General features: G+C 45.7%; 1 protein-coding gene across 4 annotated transcripts in view; it reads left to right on the forward strand.

The window, feature by feature from the left end:
- LOC106570894 (extracellular matrix organizing protein FRAS1) overlaps nt 1–19,902 on the forward strand; it is a 364,444-nt gene that overhangs the window by 120,803 nt on the left and 223,739 nt on the right. For all 4 annotated transcript variants that reach the window (XM_045695383.1, XM_045695380.1, XM_045695381.1 and 1 more), the window contains exons 3-6: nt 2,658–2,765; nt 5,159–5,251; nt 7,430–7,589; nt 14,318–14,451. In XM_045695383.1, coding sequence (XP_045551339.1) covers nt 2,658–2,765; nt 5,159–5,251; nt 7,430–7,589; nt 14,318–14,451 — 495 coding nt within the window. The remainder of the gene's footprint in view (nt 1–2,657; nt 2,766–5,158; nt 5,252–7,429; nt 7,590–14,317; nt 14,452–19,902) is intronic.

Raw genomic sequence — 19,902 nt, forward strand, 5'->3', positions numbered from 1 at the left:
CTCTCTCTCTCTCCTCTTTCTCTTATTCTCTCTTTCTCTCTCTCCTCTCTCTTTCTCTCTCTCTCCTCTCTCTTTCTCTCTTTCTCCTCTCTCTCCTCTCTCTCTTATTCTCCTCTCTCTTTCTCTCTTTCTCCTCTCTCTCCTCTCTCTCTCTCTCTCTCTCTCTCCTCTCTCTCTTATTCTCTCTCCTCTCTCTTTCTCCTCTCTCCTCTCTCTCTCTCTCTCTCTCTCTCTCTCTCTCCTCTCTCTCACCTCTCTCTCTCTCTCTCTCTCTCTCTCTCTCTCTCTCTCTCTCTCTCTCTCTCTCTCTCTCTCTCTCTCTCTCTCTCTCTCTCTCTCTCTCTCTCTCTCTCTCTCTCTCTCTCTCTCTCTCTCCTCTCTCTCTCTCTCTCTCTCTCTCTCTCTCTCACCTCTCTCTCTCTCTCCTCTCTCTCTCTCTCTCTCTCTCTCTCTCTCTCTCTCTCTCTCTCTCCTCTCTCTCTCCTCTCTCTCCTCTCTCTCCTCTCTCTCTCTCTCCTCTCTCTCTCTCTCCTCTCTCTCTCTCTCTCAATTTTTTTCAATTCAATTAAATTTGCTTTATTGGCATGATGTAAAAATGTACATATTGCCAAAGCTTATTTTGGATATTTACAATATGAAAAAAAATGAGAATCAAAATTGTCAACATGACAACAGTAACAACAATAACCAAGGGTCAAAATAACCATACTTTCAACAATAACAATAGCCATACAGTAGAGTACATATGCAGGTTGATTGGTCTGTCAGACACTGTCCCTCAACTTATGGCAGGCAGCAATGTAGTGCGCTGCCAACCCACAGCTCTCTGCGTCCTCCCCCAACAGGACGGGTAGCCTATCCTCATCAGAGAGGTCTTTGAAACCTTTAATAAGGGTTGACACTCTCTAATTGTTTTATATTTTTTAAATTTTGTCAGGAAATGCAGCTCCGTTTCAGGTTCTGCTGTTGTGCAGTGGTTGCACAGCCTTTCCTCTACAGGGAGCCAGGTTTTCCTGTGTCTACCCTTCTAAATGGCAAGGCTGTGCTCACTGAGCCTGTACTTTGTCAAGGTTTTTCGAAGGTTTTGATCAGTAACCATGGTCAAAAAGTTAGCCACGGTGTACTGTCGATTTAGGGCCAGATAGCACTGCATTTTGCTTTGTGTTTGTGCTTGTGTTTCCCAATAAGCAATGTAGTTTTGTTTTGACTGTGTTGTAATTTGGTTTATTCTGATTGATTGGATGTTCTGGTCCTGAGGCTTCAGTGTGTTAGTAGAACAGGTTTGTGAACTCAGCCCCAGGACCAGCTGGATGAGGGGACTCTTTTCTTTGCTCAGCTCTTGGCATTGCAGGGCTTGGTAATGATATGAGAGGGGGTCACTGTATTTTAGATGTTTCCAAAACTCAATTGCTCTTTTTTGAGTTTTTATTATTAGTGGATATTGGCCTAATTCTGCCCTGCATGCATTGTTTGTAGTTTTCCTCTGGACATGTAGGAGAATCTTACAGAACTCTGCATGCAGGGTTTCAATGGGGTGTTTGTCCCATTTGATGAAATCTTGTTTTGCAAGTGGACCGCACACCTCGCTGACATAAAGTGTAATTGGTTCAGTGACATTCAATTAGTTTTAAGCAAATTTTAATAGGTATTTCAATTTGAATTTTTTTCTCTCTCTCTTTCTCTGTCTCTCTCTCCTCTCTCCTCTCTCTCTATCTCTCTCTTTCTCTCTCCTCTCTCTCTCTTGCGCTCTCTCTCCTCTCTCTCTCTCTCCTCTCTCTCTCGCGCTGTCTCTCTCTCTCTTGCGCTTTCTCTCTCTCCTCTCTCTCTTGCTCTCTCTTTCCTCTCTCCTCTCTCTTTTGCGCTCTCTCCTCTCTCTTGCTCTCTCTCCTCTCTCTTGCTCTCTCTCTCTTGCTCTCATCTCTCTCTCTCTCTCCTCTCTCTCTCTCTCTCTCTCTTTCTCTCTCCTCTCTCTCGCGTTCTGTCTCTCTCTCTTGCGCTCTCTCTTGCGCTCTCTCTTATGCTCTCTCTCTCCTCTCTCTCGCTTGTGCTCTCTCCTCTCTCTTGCTCTCTCCTTTCTCTCTCTCTCCCTCTCAGACACATACCTCAGGGCACATTTGTCTCTAATCCCTAACTTTGTGTCAGGTTCTGTACAAGTTTTCCTACCATAGCAACTCTATTTTCAGTATTCAGAGTTTTCAGATGCACACTTTGTCATTGTCTTTTAAAAAATCCTATTGTTTTCCTTCTCTAAGCTTTTAAGTACTACATCCAACCACTCTGCTTTCTCAGAACAATCAAAAGGAGCCTCATAGTTTGAAACAACAGCCCCACTTTCATTTCAGCTGTATTAGTTCAGGATGTTATGGGCTGCGATTGTGTTTGTTAAGAGTCACAATAAGATGAAGAGATAGTTGTTCAATCCCTGTTGTAACGCAAATATGAACCCGCAGGAGGACCAAATAGGGATGTAGCTATGTTTCATATTGTTATATTCAACCTGACCTGCTTTTTATTCAACTAATTGCCACTGTTGTAACCTGAATACGATGCTATTGAATAACTAAGTTGAAACGCTGCATTGTCAGTAAATGATCACGACGATGCTTTTTATAATGATGGACTTGTGAACTCACGAATGTTGTTGTTTATGTTTACAGAACAACACGTCGTGGAGACCAGACTCCTGTCAGGAGTGTACATGCTATAGTGACATCACCATCTGTAAACCTGCTACCTGCCTCAACCCACACTGTGACTTCCAGAGGGTAAGACATAATACAGAGGGAGGGAGGGACGGGACAGGACAGGACAGGGAGGGAGGGAGGGAAGGAAGGAGGGAGGGAAGGAAGGAAGGAAGGAAGGAAGGAAGGAAGGAAGGAAGGAAGGAAGGAAGGAAGGAAGGAAGGAAGGAAGGAAGGAAGGAAGGAAGGAAGGAAGGAAGGAAGGAAGGAAGGAAGGAGTGAACAGACAAACAAATCAATGAATTAATTAATGAAAAATTGATTGAATGAATAGCTGGGTGTCTTATAAACAGTTGTGTGCCCCGTTCCTCCATCCTCGCCTCGCCATCCAACCTCCCCTCTCCTCTGAGACATCCCATTCAACCTCCCCTCTCCCCAGAGACATCCCATCCAACTTCCCCTCTCCTCTGAGACATCCCATTCAACCTCCCCTCTCCCCAGAGATATCCCATCATCTCCCCTCTCCCCAGAGACATCCCATCCAACCTCCCCTCTCCTCAGAGACATCCCATCCAACCTCCCCTCTCCTCTGAGACATCCCATCCAACCTCCCCTCTCCTCTGAGACATCCCATCCAACCTTCCATCTCCTCTGAGACTGCCAGCCACCAAACCATGTGTCCTCCTCTCTCCGCTCTTTTCCTCCTCCGTCAAGACACCATAGTGTCTTCTATCAGACCTCCTCCTCACCATAGTGTCTTCTATCAGACCTCCTCCTCACCATAGTGTCTTCTATCAGACCTCCTCCCCACCATAGTGTCTTCTATCAGACCTCCTCCTCACCATAGTGTCTTCTATCAGACCTCCTCCTCACCATAGTGTCTTCTATCAGACCTCCTCCTCACCATAGTGTCTTCTATCAGACCTCCTCCTCACCATAGTGTCTTCTATCAGACCTCCTCCCCACCATAGTGTCTTCTATCAGACCTCCTCCTCACCATAGTGTCTTCTATCAGACCTCCTCCTCACCATAGTGTCTTCTATCAGACCTCCTCCCCACCATAGTGTCTTCTATCAGACCTCCTCCTCACCATAGTGTCTTCTATCAGACCTCCTCCTCACCATAGTGTCTTCTATCAGACCTCCTCCTCACCATAGTGTCTTCTATCAGACCTCCTCCTCACCATAGTGTCTTCTATCAGACCTCCTCCCCACCATAGTGTCTTCTATCAGACCTCCTCCTCACCATAGTGTCTTCTATCAGACCTCCTCCCCACCATAGTGTCTTCTATCAGACCTCCTCCTCACCATAGTGTCTTCTATCAGACCTCCTCCCCACCATAGTGTCTTCTATCAGACCTCCTCCCCACCATAGTGTCTTCTATCAGACCTCCTCCCCACCATAGTGTCTTCTATCAGACCTCCTCCTCACCATAGTGTCTTCTATCAGACCTCCTCCCCACCATAGTGTCTTCTATCAGACCTCCTCCTCACCATAGTGTCTTCTATCAGACCTCCTCCTCACCATAGTGTCTTCTATCAGACCTCCTCCTCACCATAGTGTCTTCTATCAGACCTCCTCCTCACCATAGTGTCTTCTATCAGACCTCCTCCTCACCATAGTGTCTTCTATCAGACCTCCTCCTCACCATAGTGTCTTCTATCAGACCTCCTCCTCACCATAGTGTCTTCTATCAGACCTCCTCCCCACCATAGTGTCTTCTATCAGACCTCCTCCTCACCATAGTGTCTTCTATCAGACCTCCTCCTCACCATAGTGTCTTCTATCAGACCTCCTCCTCACCATAGTGTCTTCTATCAGACCTCCTCCTCACCATAGTGTGTCTTCTATCAGACCTCCTCCTCACCATAGTGTCTTCTATCAGACCTCCTCCTCACCATAGTGTCTTCTATCAGACCTCCTCCTCCTCATTTGATGTAAAAAACACAAAAGTCTTGACTAACAACAATTCAACTCTTCTATAATATAAACATCGATCAGGTGTTTAAACTCCACCAGCGAGACTAAATCATCACATTTTAAATGTTGGACCATGGAGCTGTGTAACTAAAACTATTTCTACCATGACCTGTTCTCATTTTTTGGTACTGAAGCAAATGAGAATGGGACCGTAGTTGATATTTATTTACCGAGCTGACTAAAAGAGAACAGAGATAAAATGGCATTTTACCCAATATGGCCTTGTAGAGAATTGGAGTTGGATTTTCCTGAATTGACTGGAATTGAAATAGAATTGACCTTTTAACTGTGGTTCACATTTTGTCTTCCATTCTGCATTAAGGGTCTAACTGTTTGATTGAATCTGTCTCTATATCTTCCTGTTTTATTGTATTGTTCACTAAAGGGTTATAAAATAGACCAAAGGAAAAGACCATTGACAGTTCTCTTTCCGTCCTACATTAACATGGTTGTCCACTACAGGGGACTGATACTGTATTCCCTCTGTGTCTCCTCAGGGAGAGCGGTTAAGGATCCCTCCCAACCAGTGTTGTCCAGAGTGCCTGCCCTCCTCCCAGGGCTCTTGTCAGCATAAAGACGCTGTTTATGGGGTCAGTAGGTGATACGGTCCACTGTGGAGGACCAGAGAAAACATCTGTCTTCCTCTTCTTATCCTCTGTCCCATCTTCTCTCCTCTAACTGTCCCCTCCCCTCTCTCCTCTCTACTCTCCTTTCCTCTAACTGTCCCCTCCCCTCTCTCCTCTCCCCTCTCCCCTCTCCTCTTATTACGTCCCTCTCCTCTCTCCTCTCTCCTCTCCTCTAACTGTCCCCTCTCCTCTCTCCTCTCCCCTCTCCTCTTATTCCGTCCCTCTCCTCTCTCCTCTCTCCTCTCTCCTCTCTCCTCTCCTCTAACTGTCCCCTCTCCTCTCTCCTCTCTATCTCCCCTCTCCTCTTATTCCGTCCCTCTCCTCTCTCCTCTCTCCTCTCTCCTCTCCTCTAACTGTCCCCTCCCCTCTCTCCTCTCCCCTCTCCTCTTATTCTGTCCCTCTCCTCTCTCCTCTCTCCTCTCTCATCTCCTCTAACTGTCCCCTCCTCTCTCATCTCTCCTCTCCTCTTATTCCGTCACTCTCCTCTCTCCTCTCTCCTCTCCTCTAACTGTCCCCTCCTCTCTCATCTCTCATCTCTCCCCCCTCCTCTCTCCCCCTCCTCTCTCCTCTCTCCTCTCTCCCCTCCCCTCTCCTCTTATTCTGTCCCTCTCCTCTCTCCTCTCTCCTCTCTCCCCTCCCCTCTCCTCTTATTCTGTCCCTCTCCTCTCTCCTCTCTCCTCTCCTCTCCTCTAACTGTCCCCTCCTCTCTCATCTCTCATCTCTCCCCCCTCCTCTCTCCCCATCCTCTCTCCTCTCTCCTCTCTCCCCTCCCCTCTTATTCCATCCCTCTCCTCTCTCCTCTCTCCTCTCCTTTCCTCTAACTGTCCCCTCCCCTCCCTCCTCTCCCCTCTCCTCTTATTCCATCCCTCTCCTCTCTCCTCTCTCCTCTCCTTTCCTCTAACTGTCCCCTCCCCTCCCTCCTCTCCCCTCTCCTCTTATTCCATCCCTCTCCTCTCTCCTCTCTCCTCTCCTTTCCTCTAACTGTCCCCTCCCCTCTCTCCTCTCCCCTCTCCTCTTATTCCATCCCTCTCCTCTCTCCTCTCTCCTCTCCTTTCCTCTAACTGTCCCCTCCCCTCCCTCCTCTCCCCTCTCCTCTTATTCCATCCCTCTCCTCTCTCCTCTCTCCTCTCCTTTCCTCTAACTGTCCCCTCCCCTCCCCTCCCTCCTCTCCCCTCTCCTCTTATTCCGTCCCTCTCCTCTCTCCTCTCTTCTCTCCTCTCTCCCCCTCCTCTCTCTCACCTCCTCTCTCCTCTCTCCCCCTCCTCTCTCCCCCTCCTCTCTCCCATCTCCTCTCCTCTCTCCTCTCTCCCCTCTCCCACCTCCTCTCTCCTCTCTCCCCCTTCCTCTCTCCTATCCTCTCCTCTCCCCCTCTCCTCTCCTCTCCTCTCACCTCCCCCCTCTCCTCTCCTCTCCCCTCTCTTACTTTTGCATTACTGTATGTAGTGAATAGTGTGCCATTTGTGAGCAACAAGAGAGAGCTGGCTGGCGGTCAATCTTTTTAGGTAGAACAAGCTTCCTAACAAGCCACTTTAGCCTGGTGTTTAGGATTCCATTGGTGTCTCTGAAGCATCAAGTGTCTTTCACACTTTTCCAAGGCTCTACTGAGGCAGGGAACTCATGTGTTTTTAGAGGGTCTGCCTGGGTCTTCCAAAAGCTTCACTAACTCTCTGTGAGTTGGTGAAGGGGAGAGTGAAGGAGCGGGAGAAGAAACTGGGTTATGTGGCACAATTGCAGAATAATGATTTATGTTGTTATTTACTGAAGGTTGTGTTCAACATTTATTTTAGATTGGGGCTAGGAAGGTGAAACACTGGAGTAGGGATTTATAGATTACAGATAGTGGTCAAGATTACATTTTCATTTTCTCTCTCTGTCTGTCTCTCTCCCTCTCTGTATGTCTCTCTCCCTCTCTGTATGTCTCTCTCTCTCTCTGTATGTCTCTATCCCTCTCTGTATGTCTCTCTCTCTCTCAATTCAATTCAATTCAAGGGGCTTTATTGGCATGGGAAAGATATGTTAACATTGCCAAAGCAAGTGAAGTAGATAATATACAAAGTGAAATAAACAATAAAAATGAACAGTAAACATTACTCCCTCCCTCCCCCACCATCCCTCCCTCCCTCCCCCTCCATCCATCCACAGCATGACAGTCAGTGGAGTGTCTCTCAGTGCCAGGTGTGTGTGTGTTCTGGAGGTAGCGTATCCTGTAGTCAGAGACCCTGTCCTCCTCTCAGCTGCCCCCCAGACCAGATCGCTTTCACCCCCGCCGGAGACTGCTGCCCCAAGTGTGCCCGTCATGGAGGTAAGTTTCATACCAACTAGGCCTTCTTTACTTTCCAGTTAACGCCTCAAATGGCCTCCAATGCAACAACAGATCCAGGTCATCTGTCATCAAAATGGTCAATTGAAGCCGTACTCTTTCAGGCAGAGAGGGACCAGAGCTAGGCAGAGGCGCGGTGTTGCCTGTACTGTGGTTGGCATCATATAATGTGTACACTGTTGCCAACCCTGGGGAAAGCCTGCCAGACTCAGAGTCTGTTTGAGCCATTGCCTGAGGACTTCAAAAGGTTAGCTCATGTCTGTCAGTTGTATTATTTATATGATGTGGTTGCCTCCTGCAGCGCTACACTTGGCGGCTACATTGCTAGTTAGCGCCTGAACTGGGAATTGTCTTTACAGCTACAAATCTGAGGCTGTAAATCCTATAAAGATCTCACCTCAACTTCAGGTGGAATTTCTTTCCAGCGTCTGACTTTATCGCTGACCTACATTCAAAGAAGAAAAAAAAATATACATTTCAAGTCGGAAGTTTACATACAATTAGGACGGAGTCATTAAAATTTGTTTTTCAACCACTCCACAAATTTCTTGTTAAACAAACTATAGTTTTGGCAAGTCGGTTAGGACATCTACTTTGTGCATGACACAAGTCATTTTTCCAACAATTGTTTACAGACAGATTATTTCACTTATAATTCACTGTATCACAATTCCAGTGGGTCAGAAGTTTACATACACTAAATTGACTGTGCCTTTAAACAGCTTGGAAAATTCCAGAAAATTATGTCATGGCTTTAGGAGCTTCTGATAGGCTAATTGACATAATTTGAGTCAATTGGAGGTGTACCTGTGGATGTACAAGGCCTACCTTCAAACTCAGTGACTCTTTGCTTGACATCATTGGAAAATCAAAAGAAATCAGCCAAGACCTCAGAAGAAAAATGTAGACCTCCACAAGTCTGGTTCATCCTTGGGAACAATTTCCAAATGCCTGAAGGTACCACGTTCATCTGTACATACAATAGTACGCAAGTATAAACACCATGGGACCACGCAGCCGTCATACCGCTCAGGAAGGAGACGCGTTCTGTCTCCTAGAGACTTTGGTGCGAAAAGTGCACATCAATCCCAGAACAACAGCAAAAGACCTTGTGAAGATGCTGGAGGAAACAGGTACAAAAGTATCTATATCCACAGTAAAACGAGTCCTATGTCGACATAACCTGAAAGGTCGCTCAGCATGGAAGAAGCCACTGCTCCAAAACCGTCATAAAAAAGCCAGACTATGGTTTCAACTGCACATGGGGACAAAGATCATACTTTTTGGAGAAATGTCCTCTGCTCTGATGAAACAAAAATAGAACTGTTTGGCCATAATGACCATTGTTATGTTTGGAGGAAAAAGGGGGAGGCTTGGAAGCCGAAGAACACCATCCCAACCGTGAAGCACGGGGGTGGCAGCATCATGTTGTGGGGGTGCTTTGCTGCAGGAGGGACTGGTGCACTTCACAAAATAGATGGCATCATAAGGGCGGAAATTTATGTTGATATATTGAAGCAACATCTCAAGACATCAGTCGGTAAGTTAAAGCTTGGTTGCAAATGGGTCTTCCAAATGGACAATGAACCCAAACATACTTCCAAAGTTGTGGCAAAATGGCTTAAGGACAACCAAGTCAAGGTATTGGAGTGGTCATCACAAAGCCTTGACCTCAATTCCATAGAAAATGTGTGGGCAGAACTGAAAAAGCATGTGCGAGCAAGGAGGCCTACAAACCTGACTCAGTTACACCAGCTCTGTCAGGAGGAATGGGCCAACATTTACCCAACTTATTGTGGGAAGCTTGTGGAAGGCTACCCAAAATGTTTGTCCCAAGTTAAACAATTTAAAGGCAATGCTACCAAATACTAATTGAGTGTATGTAAACTTCTGACCCACTGGGAATGTGATGAAAGAAATAAAAGCTGAAATAAATAATTCTCTATACTATTATTCTGACATTTCACATTCTTAAAATAAAGTGGTGATCCTAACTGACCTAAGACAGGGAATCTTTACTAGGATTAAATGTCAGGAATTGTGATAAACTGAGTTTCAATGTATTTGGCTAAGGTGTATGTAAACTTCCAACTTCAACTGTACACTACCATTGAAAGGTTAGGGGTCACTTTGAAATGTTCTTGTTTTTGAAAGAACAGAAAAAATGTTGTCCATTAAAAAAACATCAAATTGATCAGAAATACAGTGTAGACATTGTTCTTGTTGTAAATGACTATTGTAGCTGGAAAAGGCAGATTTTTTTGTGGAATATCTACATAGGCGTACAGAGGCCCATTATCAGCAATCATCACTCCTATGTTCCAATGGCACGTTGTGTTAGCTAATCCAAGTTTATCATTTAAAAAAGTGAATTGATCATTAGAAAACCCTTTTGCAATTATGTTAGCACAGCTGAAATCTGTTGTCCTGATTAAAGAAGAAATAAAACAGGCATTTAGGCTAGTTGAGTATCTGGAGCATCAGCATTTGTGGGTTCGATTACAGGCTCAAAATGGCCAGAAACAAAGCACTTTTTTCTGAAACTCGTCCGTCTATACTTCTTCTGAAAAATGAAGGCTATTCCATGCGAGAAATTGCCAAGAAACTGAAGATCTCATACAGCGCTGTGTACTACTCCCTTCACAGAACAGAGCAAACTGTCTCTAACCAGAATAGAAAGAGGAGTGGGAGGCCCCGGTGCACAACTGAGCAAGAGGACAAGTACTTTTGACTTTCTAGTTTGAGAAACAGACGCCTCAGAAGTCCTCAACTGGCAGCTTCATTAAATAGTACCCGCAAAACACCAGTCTCAACGTCAACAGTTTAGAAGTGACTCCGAGATGCTGGCCTTCTAGGCAGAGTTCCTCTGTCCAGTGTGTGTGTTCTTTTACCCATCTTAATCTTTTCTTTTTATTGGCCAGTCTGAGATTTGGCTTTTTCTTTGCACTCCGCCCCAAAACATGTCCGCGCAATAATAATGCGTGAAGCAGACCTTTTTGTATGGCTTATTTGATTGAAAATACATTTTGTGGCCTCCTGAGTGGCAAAGTGGTATAAGGCACTGCATTGCAGTGCTTGAGGGATCACTACAGACCCGGGTTCGATCCCATGCTGTGTCACAGCCGGCTGTGACCAGGAGACCCATGAGGCAGCACACAATTGACCCAGCGTTGTCCGGGTTAGGGGAGGGTTTGGCCGGCCCGAGACTTCCTTGTCCCATCGTGCTCTAGTTACTCCTTGTGGCAGGCTGGGAGCCTGCAAGCTGACTTCGGTCGCCAGCTGTAAGGTGTTTCCTCCGACACATTGGTGCGGTTGGCTTCCGGGTTAATCGAGCAGTGTGTCAAGAAGCAGTGCGGCTTGGCAGGATCGTGTTTCGGAGGACGCATGGCTCTCGACCTTTGCATCTCCCGAGCCCGAACGGGAGTTGCGGCGATGGGACACGATTGTAACTACAAATTAGATATCACAAAATTGGGGAGAAAAAATAATAAAACTTTCGTAATGTTTACATTGTTACGAATGTACTGATATACTGTAAGTGGACGAACGTGGCAACCCGGCAACTTACAGGAAAAAAGTTTTTTAAAAATCGCAGTTGACAAGAATGTTCAAAACAAATCGCATTTTATTTGTCACGTTTCATAGAGATGGGACCAAGTCACTATTATTCGAGTCACAAGGAATTCTCAAGTAGAACGAGTCGAGCCTCGAGTCAAGTCCAAGTCATTTTAAGAGCGATTCGAGTCACAAGTAAAAGTTTTAAGTCCAGTAAAAAAATCTAATAATAGTAATAATAATAATAATAATAGCAAATACAGGCAATGAGTTGTTCAACTACAAATCTTTGTCTATTTATTGAGGTTACCAGACAGCCATTTTAATTATTTTGTCTAGAACACATGTAATAATTAATTTTAACAACAAATTCCAAATGCAAGCTTCATCGGTAAATTATGAATTTCAAGCAATTTTGGCTTACCAAAAGACCAGTAAGCCTGTGTTAGTAATTGTTGCTTGATGCCCAATTGCAGGTGAAAGTAAACATAGTCTGGATCACCAACAGTTTTGGGGAGCTGCGTATTCATTCATGTCAGTCCATTCCCTACAATTTGACGTTTGCGCTGCACCAGATACTATAGCTGTACAGCAAATCAGCAATCTGTTTGCTAGCTCAGTGATTTCAAACTTTTTGGACCTGGGACCCCAAAAAAGGAGCGCTTCAAAGCTTTGCTCCATTCATCATTGCCCTGATCCTGACTATTCTCCCCGTCCCTGCTGCTGAAAAACATCCCCACAGCATGATGCTGCCACCAATATGCTTCACTGTAGGGATGGTGCCAGGTTTCCTCTAGACATGATGCTTGGCATTCAGGCAAAAGAGTTCAATCTTGGTTTCATCAGACCAGAGAATCTTGTTTCTGGGTTTCCCTTTGTAACCTTTAATAGTTTCTCATGGTCTGAGAATCCTGTAGGTGCCTTTTGTTAAACTCCAAGCAGGATGTAATGTGCCTTTTACTGATGAGTGGCTTCCATCTGGCCACTCTACCATAAAGGCCTGATTGGTGGAGTGCTGCAGAGATGGTTGTCCTTCTAGAAGGTTCTCCCATCTCCAGTTCCTCTGGAGCTCTGTCAGAGTGACCATCGGGTTCTTGGTCACCTCTCTGACCAAGGCCCTTCTCCCCCAATTGCTCAGTTTGGCCGGGCGGCCAGCTCTAGGAAGAGTCTTGGTGGTTCCAAACTTCTTCCATTTAAGAATGATGGAAGCCAATGTGTTCTTGGGGACCTTCAATGCTGTTTTGGTACCCTCCCCCAGATCTGTGCCTCGACACAATCCTGTCTCGGAGATCTACGGACAAAATCCTTGGTTTTTGCTCTGACATGTCAACTGTGGGACCTTTATATAGACAGGTGTGTGCCTTTCCAAATCATGTCCAATCAAGTTGTATAAACATCTCAAGGATAATCAATGGAAACAGGATGCACCTGAGCTCAATTTTGAGTGTCATATAAAAGGGTCTGAATACTTACGTAAATAAGGTATTTCTGTTTTTTTATTATTATTAAATTAGCATACATTTCTAAAAACCAGTTATCGCTACGTCGTTATGTGGTTATGCGTGTAGATTGATGACAATTTTTATTTTATTTAATCCATTTTAGAATAAGGTTGTAACGTAACAAAATGTGGAAAAAGTCGAGGGGTCTGAATACTTTTCAAATGCACTCTAAGTGCTTTAATGTTTTTAATGTTTTTGGACCCCAGGAAGAGTAGCCTTGGCAGCAGCTAAATACAAATGATGGTGTTGGAGTCGTGCTCGGCCACACAGTCTACGCAGTCGCGAGTGAATAGGGAGCACAAGAGGGGACCAAGCACACACACCTGAGGGTTCAGGATCAATGTGGCAGATGTGTTGTTGCAAACCTCACCACCTTGTGGCAGCCTGTCAGGAAGTCCAGGATCCAGTTGCAGAGAGAAGTGTTCAATCCAACGGTCCTGAATTTAGTGATGAACATTTGTAAACATTATCACATAGGTGTGAGTGGGCAGTGTGAAGTGCAACAGAGATTGCATCATCTCTGGATCTGTTGAGGCGGTATGCGATTTGGAGTCGGTCCAGGGTGTCTGTGATTATGGTGTTGATGTGAGCCATGACCAGCCTTTCATGTGATAGTAAATTAGAAAGGTTACCTTGGTTACCCTCTCTCTTTCCCATCTCTTTTCTCCTTGGACTATGATGGTTGGATTGAAACATGTAAGTATTACTGACTGGGTCAGGGAGAGGTTGAAAATCTCAGTGACGACACTTGCCAGCTGGTCAACGTATGATCTGAGTACGCATCCTGGTAATCCATCTGGCCTAGTGAATGTTATCCTGTTTAAAGGTCTTACTCACATTGGCTACGGAGAGGGAGATCAAACAGTCGTCCAGAGCAGCTGGTGCTCTTATGCATGGTTCAGTGTTGCTAGCCTCGAAGCCAGCATAGAAGCACATTTAGCTTGTCTGGTAGGCTCGTGTCACTGGACAGCTCGCAGCTGGGTTTCCCTTTGTAATCTTTAATAGTTTGCAAGCCCTGCCACATCCGACGAGAGTCAAGGCGCCATAATAGGTTACGATCTTAGTCCTGTATTGATGCTTTTCCAGTTTGATCGCTCGTCGGAGATTGTAGCGGGATTTCTCATAAGCGTCCGGATTGGTGGCCTGCTGCTTGAAAGCGGCAGCTCTAGCCTTTAGCTCAGTGCAGATGTCCACTCCTCCTGCCCACCTTACGCCTTTGTGGATATTTATTCCCATTGTTAGAACAGACAATATCTTCAATATCTTGTCAGTGTATAGATCATCTTTGTTCTGACTCCACTTGCACTTGTTCCTGTGTTAGGGACCCCTGGGGCTGTCCACTCTACTGCCGGATGTATAATACTCTGTACCTGTGTTAGGGACCCCTGGGGCTGTCCACTCTACTGCCGGATGTATAATACATAACATACATTATCTATAGCACCTCACTAACGGGTGTAGTGAGTGTACGCACACACACACACACACACACACACACACACACACACACACACACACACACACACACACACACACACACACACACACACACACACACACACACACACAGCATTGCTCTTTACTCTACTTACTGTGTGTGTGTGTGTGTGTGTGTGTGTGTGTGTGTGTGTGTGTGTGTGTGTGTGTCCACAGCATCCTGTTCCTGGGAGGACCATGAGTACAGGGATGGGGAAGAGTGGAGGCCCAGCCCGTGCTCTAAGTGTGTGTGTGATAGCGGACTACCTCAGTGCTATGCAGCAGAGTGTCAACCTGTCGCCTGCCAACCGGTTAGTACGACTGTCACACACACACACACACACACACACACACACACACACACACACACACACACACACACACACACACACACACACTAATACGCACACGCACACACACACACACACACACACACACACACACACACACACACACACACACACACACACACACACACACACACACACACACACACACACACTAATACGCACACAAACACACACGCTACCAGGCTCATATATAAAACAGAGAAGACCAGTCACTACCAGGCTCATATATAAAACAGAGAAGACCAGTCACTACCAGGCTCATATATAAAACAGAGAAGACCAGTCACTACCAGGCTCATATATAAAACAGAGAAGACCAGTCACTACCAGGCTCATATATAAAACAGAGAAGACCAGCCACTACCAGGCTCATATATAAAACAGAGAAGACCAGTCACTACCAGGCTCATATATAAAACAGAGAAGACCAGTCACTACCAGGCTCATATATAAAACAGAGAAGACCAGTCACTACCAGGCTCATATATAAAACAGAGAAGACCAGCCACTACCAGGCTCATATATAAAACAGACAAGACCAGTCACTACCAGGCTCATATATAAAACAGAGAAGACCAGTCACTACCAGGCTCATATATAAAACAGAGAAGACCAGCCACTACCAGGCTCATATATAAAACAGAGAAGACCAGCCACTACCAGGCTCATATATAAAACAGAGAAGACCAGTCACTATCAGGCTCATATATAAAACAGAGAAGACCAGTCACTACCAGGCTCATATATAAAACAGAGAAGACCAGTCACTACCAGGCTCATATATAAAACAGAGAAGACCAGTCACTACCAGGCTCATATATAAAACAGAGAAGACCAGTCACTACCAGGCTCATATATAAAACAGAGAAGACCAGTCACTACCAGGCTCATATATAAAACAGAGAAGACCAGTCACTACCAGGCTCATATATAAAACAGAGAAGACCAGTCACTATCAGGCTCATATATAAAACAGAGAAGACCAGTCACTATCAGGCTCATATATAAAACAGAGAAGACCAGTCACTATCAGGCTCATATATAAAACAGAGAAGACCAGTCACTACCAGGCTCATATATAAAACAGAGAAGACCAGTCACTACCAGGCTCATATATAAAACAGAGAAGACCAGTCACTATCAGGCTCATATATAAAACAGAGAAGACCAGTCACTACCAGGCTCATATATAAAACAGAGAAGACCAGTCACTACCAGGCTCATATATTTTTTATTTATTTTATTTCACCTTTATTTAACCAGGTAGGCAAGTTGAGAACAAGTTCTCATTTACAATTGCGACCTGGCCAAGATAAAGCAAAGCAGTTCGACAACATACAAAAACACAGAGTTACACATGGAGTAAAACAACATACAATCAATGATGCAGTAGAAGAAAAAAAAATAAGACTATATACAATGTGAACAAGTGATGTGAGATAAGGGAGGTAAAGGCAAAAAAATGCCATGGTGGCAAAGTAAATAAAGTGTAGCAAGAAAAACACTGGAATGGTAGATTTGTAGTTTGAAGAAAGTTCAAAGATAAAATATAAATAATATGGTGCAAAGGAGCAAAATAAATAAAATAAATAAATACAGTAGGGGAAGAGGTAGTAGTTTGGGCTAAATTATAGATGTGCTATGTACAGGTGCAGTGATCTGTGAGCTGCTCTGACAGCTGGTGCTTAAAGCTAGTGAGGGAGATAAGTGTTTCCAGTTTCAGAGATTTTTGTAGTTCGTTCCAGTCATTGGCAGCAGAGAACTGGAAGGAGAGACGACCAAAGGAGGAGTTGGCTTTAGGGGTGACCAGAGAGATATACCTGCTGGAGCGCGTGCTACAGGTGGGTGCTGCTATGGTGACCAGTGAGCGGAGATAAGGGGGGACTTTACCTAGCAGACTCTTGTAGATGACCTGGAGCCAATGTGTTTGGCGACGATTATGAAGCGAAGGCCAGCCAACGAGAGCGTACAGGTCGCAGTGGTGGGTAGTATATGGGGCTTTGGTGACAAAACGGATGGCACTGTGATAGACTGCATCCAGCTTGTTGAGTAGGGTATTGGAAGCTATTTTGTAAATGACATCGCCGAAGTCGAGGATTGGTAGGATGGTCAGTTTTACGAGGGTATGTTTGGCAGCATGAGTGAAGGATGCTTTGTTGCGAAATAGGAAGCCAATTCGAGATTTCACTTTGGATTGGAGATGATTGATGTGAGTCTGGAAGGAGAGTTTACAGTCTAACCAGACACCTAGGTATTTGTAGTTGTCCACAAATTCTAAGTTAGAACCGTCCAGAGAAGTCATGCTGGACAGGCGGGCAGGTGCAGGCAGCGATCGGTTGAAGAGCATGCATTTAGTTTTACTTGTGTTTAGGAGCAGTTGGAGACCACGGAAGGAGAGTTGAATGGCATTGAAGCTCGTCTGGAGGGTTGTTAACACAGTGTCCAAAGAAGGGCCAGAAGTGTACAGAATGGTGTCGTCTGCGTAGAGGTGGATCAGAGATTCACCAGCAGCAAGAGCGACATCATTTATGTATACAGAAAAAAGAGTTGGCCCAAGAATTGAACCCTGTGGTACCCCCATAGAGACTGCCAGAGGTCCAGACAGTAGGCCCTCCGATTTGACACACTGAACTCTGTCAGAGAAGTAGTTGGTGAACCAGGCGACGCAATCGTTTGAGAAACCAAGGCTACTGAGTCTGCCGATGAGGATGTGGTGATTAACAGAGTCAAAAGCTTTGGCCAGGTCAATGAATATGGCAGCACAGTATTGTTTCTTATCGATGGCGGTTACGATGTCGTTTAGGACCTTGAGCGTGGCTGAGGTGCACCCATGACCAGCTCTGAAACCAGATTGCATAGCGGAGAGGGTGCGGTGGGATTCGAAATGGTCGGTAATCTGTTTGTTGACTTGGCATTCGAAGACCTTAGAAAGGCAGGGTAGGATGGATATAGGTCTGTAGCAATTAGGGTCAAGAGTGTCACCTCCTTTGAAGAGGGGGATGACAGCAGCTGCTTTCCAATCTATGGGAATCTCAGACGACACGAAAGAGAGGTTGAACAGGCTAGTAATAGGGGTTGCAATAATTTCGGCAGATAATTTTAGAAAGAAAGGGTCCAGATTGTCAAGCCCAGCTGATTTGTAGGGGTCCAGATTTTGCAGCTCTTTCAGAACATCAGCTGAATGGATTTGGGAGAAGGAGAAATGGGGGAGGCTTGGGCGAGTAGCTGTGGGGGGTGCAGTGCTGTTGAATGCAGTAGGGGTAGTTAGGTGGAAAGCATGGCCAGCCGTAGAAAAATGCTTATTGAAATTCTCAATTATAGTGGGCTTATCAGTGGTGACAGAGTTTCCTATCCTCAGTGCAGTGGGCAGCTGGGAGGAGGTGTTCTTATTCTCCATGGACTTTACAATGTCCCAGAACTTTTTAGAGTTGGAGTTGCACGAAGCGAATTTCTGTTTGAAAAAGCTAGCCTTGGCGTTTCTAACTGCCTGTGTGTATTGGTTTCTAACTTCCCTAAAAAGTTGCATATCGCGGGGGCAGTTTGATGCTAATGCAGAACGCCACAGGATATTTTTGTGTTGGTTAAGGGCAGTCAGGTCTGGGGAGAACCAAGGGCTATATCTGTTCCTGGTTCTACATTTCTTGAAAGGGGCATGCTTATTTAAGATGGAGAGGAAGGCATTTAAAAAAAATAACCAGGCATCCTCTACTGACGGGATGAGGTCAATATCCTTCCAGGATACCAGGGCCAGGTCGATTAGAAAGGCTTGCTCGTTGAAATGTTTCAGGGAGCGTTTGACAGTGATGAGTGGAGGTCGTTTGACCGCTGACCCATTACGGGTGCAGGCAATGAGGCAGTGATCGCTGAGATCTTGGTTGAAAACAGCAGAGGTGTATTTAGAGGGCACGTTGGTTAGGATGATATCTATGAGGGTGCCAGTGTTTGCGGCTTTGGGGTTGTACCTGGTGGGTTCATTAATAATTTGTGTGAGATTGAGGGCATCAAGCTTGGATTGTAGGATGGCTGGGGTGTTAAGCATGTCCCAGTTTAGGTCACCTAGTAGCACGAGCTCTGAAGATAGATGGGGGGCAATCAGTTCACATATGGTGTCCAGAGCACAACTAGGGGCCGAGGGGGGTCTATAGCAGGCGGCAACGGTGAGAGACTTGTTTTTGGAGAGGTGGATTTTTAAAAGTAGAAGTTCAAATTGTTTGGGTACAGACCTGGATAGCAGGACAGAACTCTGCAGGCTATCTCTGCAGTAGATTGCAACACCGCCCCCTTTGGTCGTTCTATCTTGTCTGAAAACGTTGTAGTTAGGGATGAAGATTTCAGAGTTTTTGGTGGACTTCCTAAGCCAAGATTCAGACACAGCTAGGACATCCGGGTTGGCGGAGTGTGCTAAAGCAGTGAATAAAACAAACTTAGGGAGGAGGCTTCTAATGTTAACATGCATGAAACCAAGGTTATTACGGTTACAGAAGTCATCAAAAGAGAGCGCCTGGGGAGTAGGAGTGGAGCCAGGCACTGCAGGGCCTGGATTCACCTCTACATCCCCAGAGGAGCAGAGAAGAATAAGTATGAGGGTACGGCTAAAAGCTATAAGAATTGGTCGTCTGTGACGTCCAGAATAGAGAGAAAAAGGAGCAGGTTTCTGGGGGCGATAAAATAGCTTCAAGGTATAATGTACAGACAAAGGTATGGTGGGATGTGAGTACAGAGGAGGTAAACCTAGGCATTTAGTGATAGTGAGAGAGATATTGTCTCTAGAAACATCATTGAAACCAGAAGATGTCATAGCATGTGTGGGTGGAGGAACTGAGAGGTTGGATAAGGTATAATGAGCAGGGCTAGAGGCTCTACAGTGAAATAAGCCAATAAACACTAACCAGAACAGCAATGGAGAAGGCATATTGACATTAAGGAGAGGCATGCTTAGCCGAGTGATCAAAGGGTCCAGTGAGATTCAGACAGCTAGCCGGGCCATAGGTAGCAAGCTGGTGGAAGATGGGAGGGAGGTCTGTTTTTAGCCAGCTCGTGCGTTTCCGTCTGTGGGTTAGTGGGGTTCCGTGTGGAAGGGGGGACCTGTCCAAGTTGGCAAAATAGTTAGTTATAGTGGCCCAAGAAAAGTGTCCGATAGACCTGTTCAGATCGCAGCCGAAAAGACAGCTAACGATTAGCGGGCCGCAGATGGGCGATCAGGTTACGTCGCGACGGAGGGGCCAGTTGGATAACTCCCTCGGGCAGATAACGTCGGTGGTCCAGTCGTGAAGACCCGATGGGGCTCCGGATCGACAGTAAAACGGGTCAGGATAGGTGAGTTGTAGCCCAGGAGACACTTCAGCTGGCTAGCTCAGGAATAGCCCAGGAGTGGCTGATGGAACTCTTCAGCTGGCTAGCTGGCTAGCTCCG

The sequence above is a fragment of the Salmo salar genome, chromosome ssa15 (assembly GCF_905237065.1).
Source record: "Salmo salar chromosome ssa15, Ssal_v3.1, whole genome shotgun sequence".
Taxonomy (NCBI): Eukaryota; Metazoa; Chordata; class Actinopteri; order Salmoniformes; family Salmonidae; genus Salmo; species Salmo salar.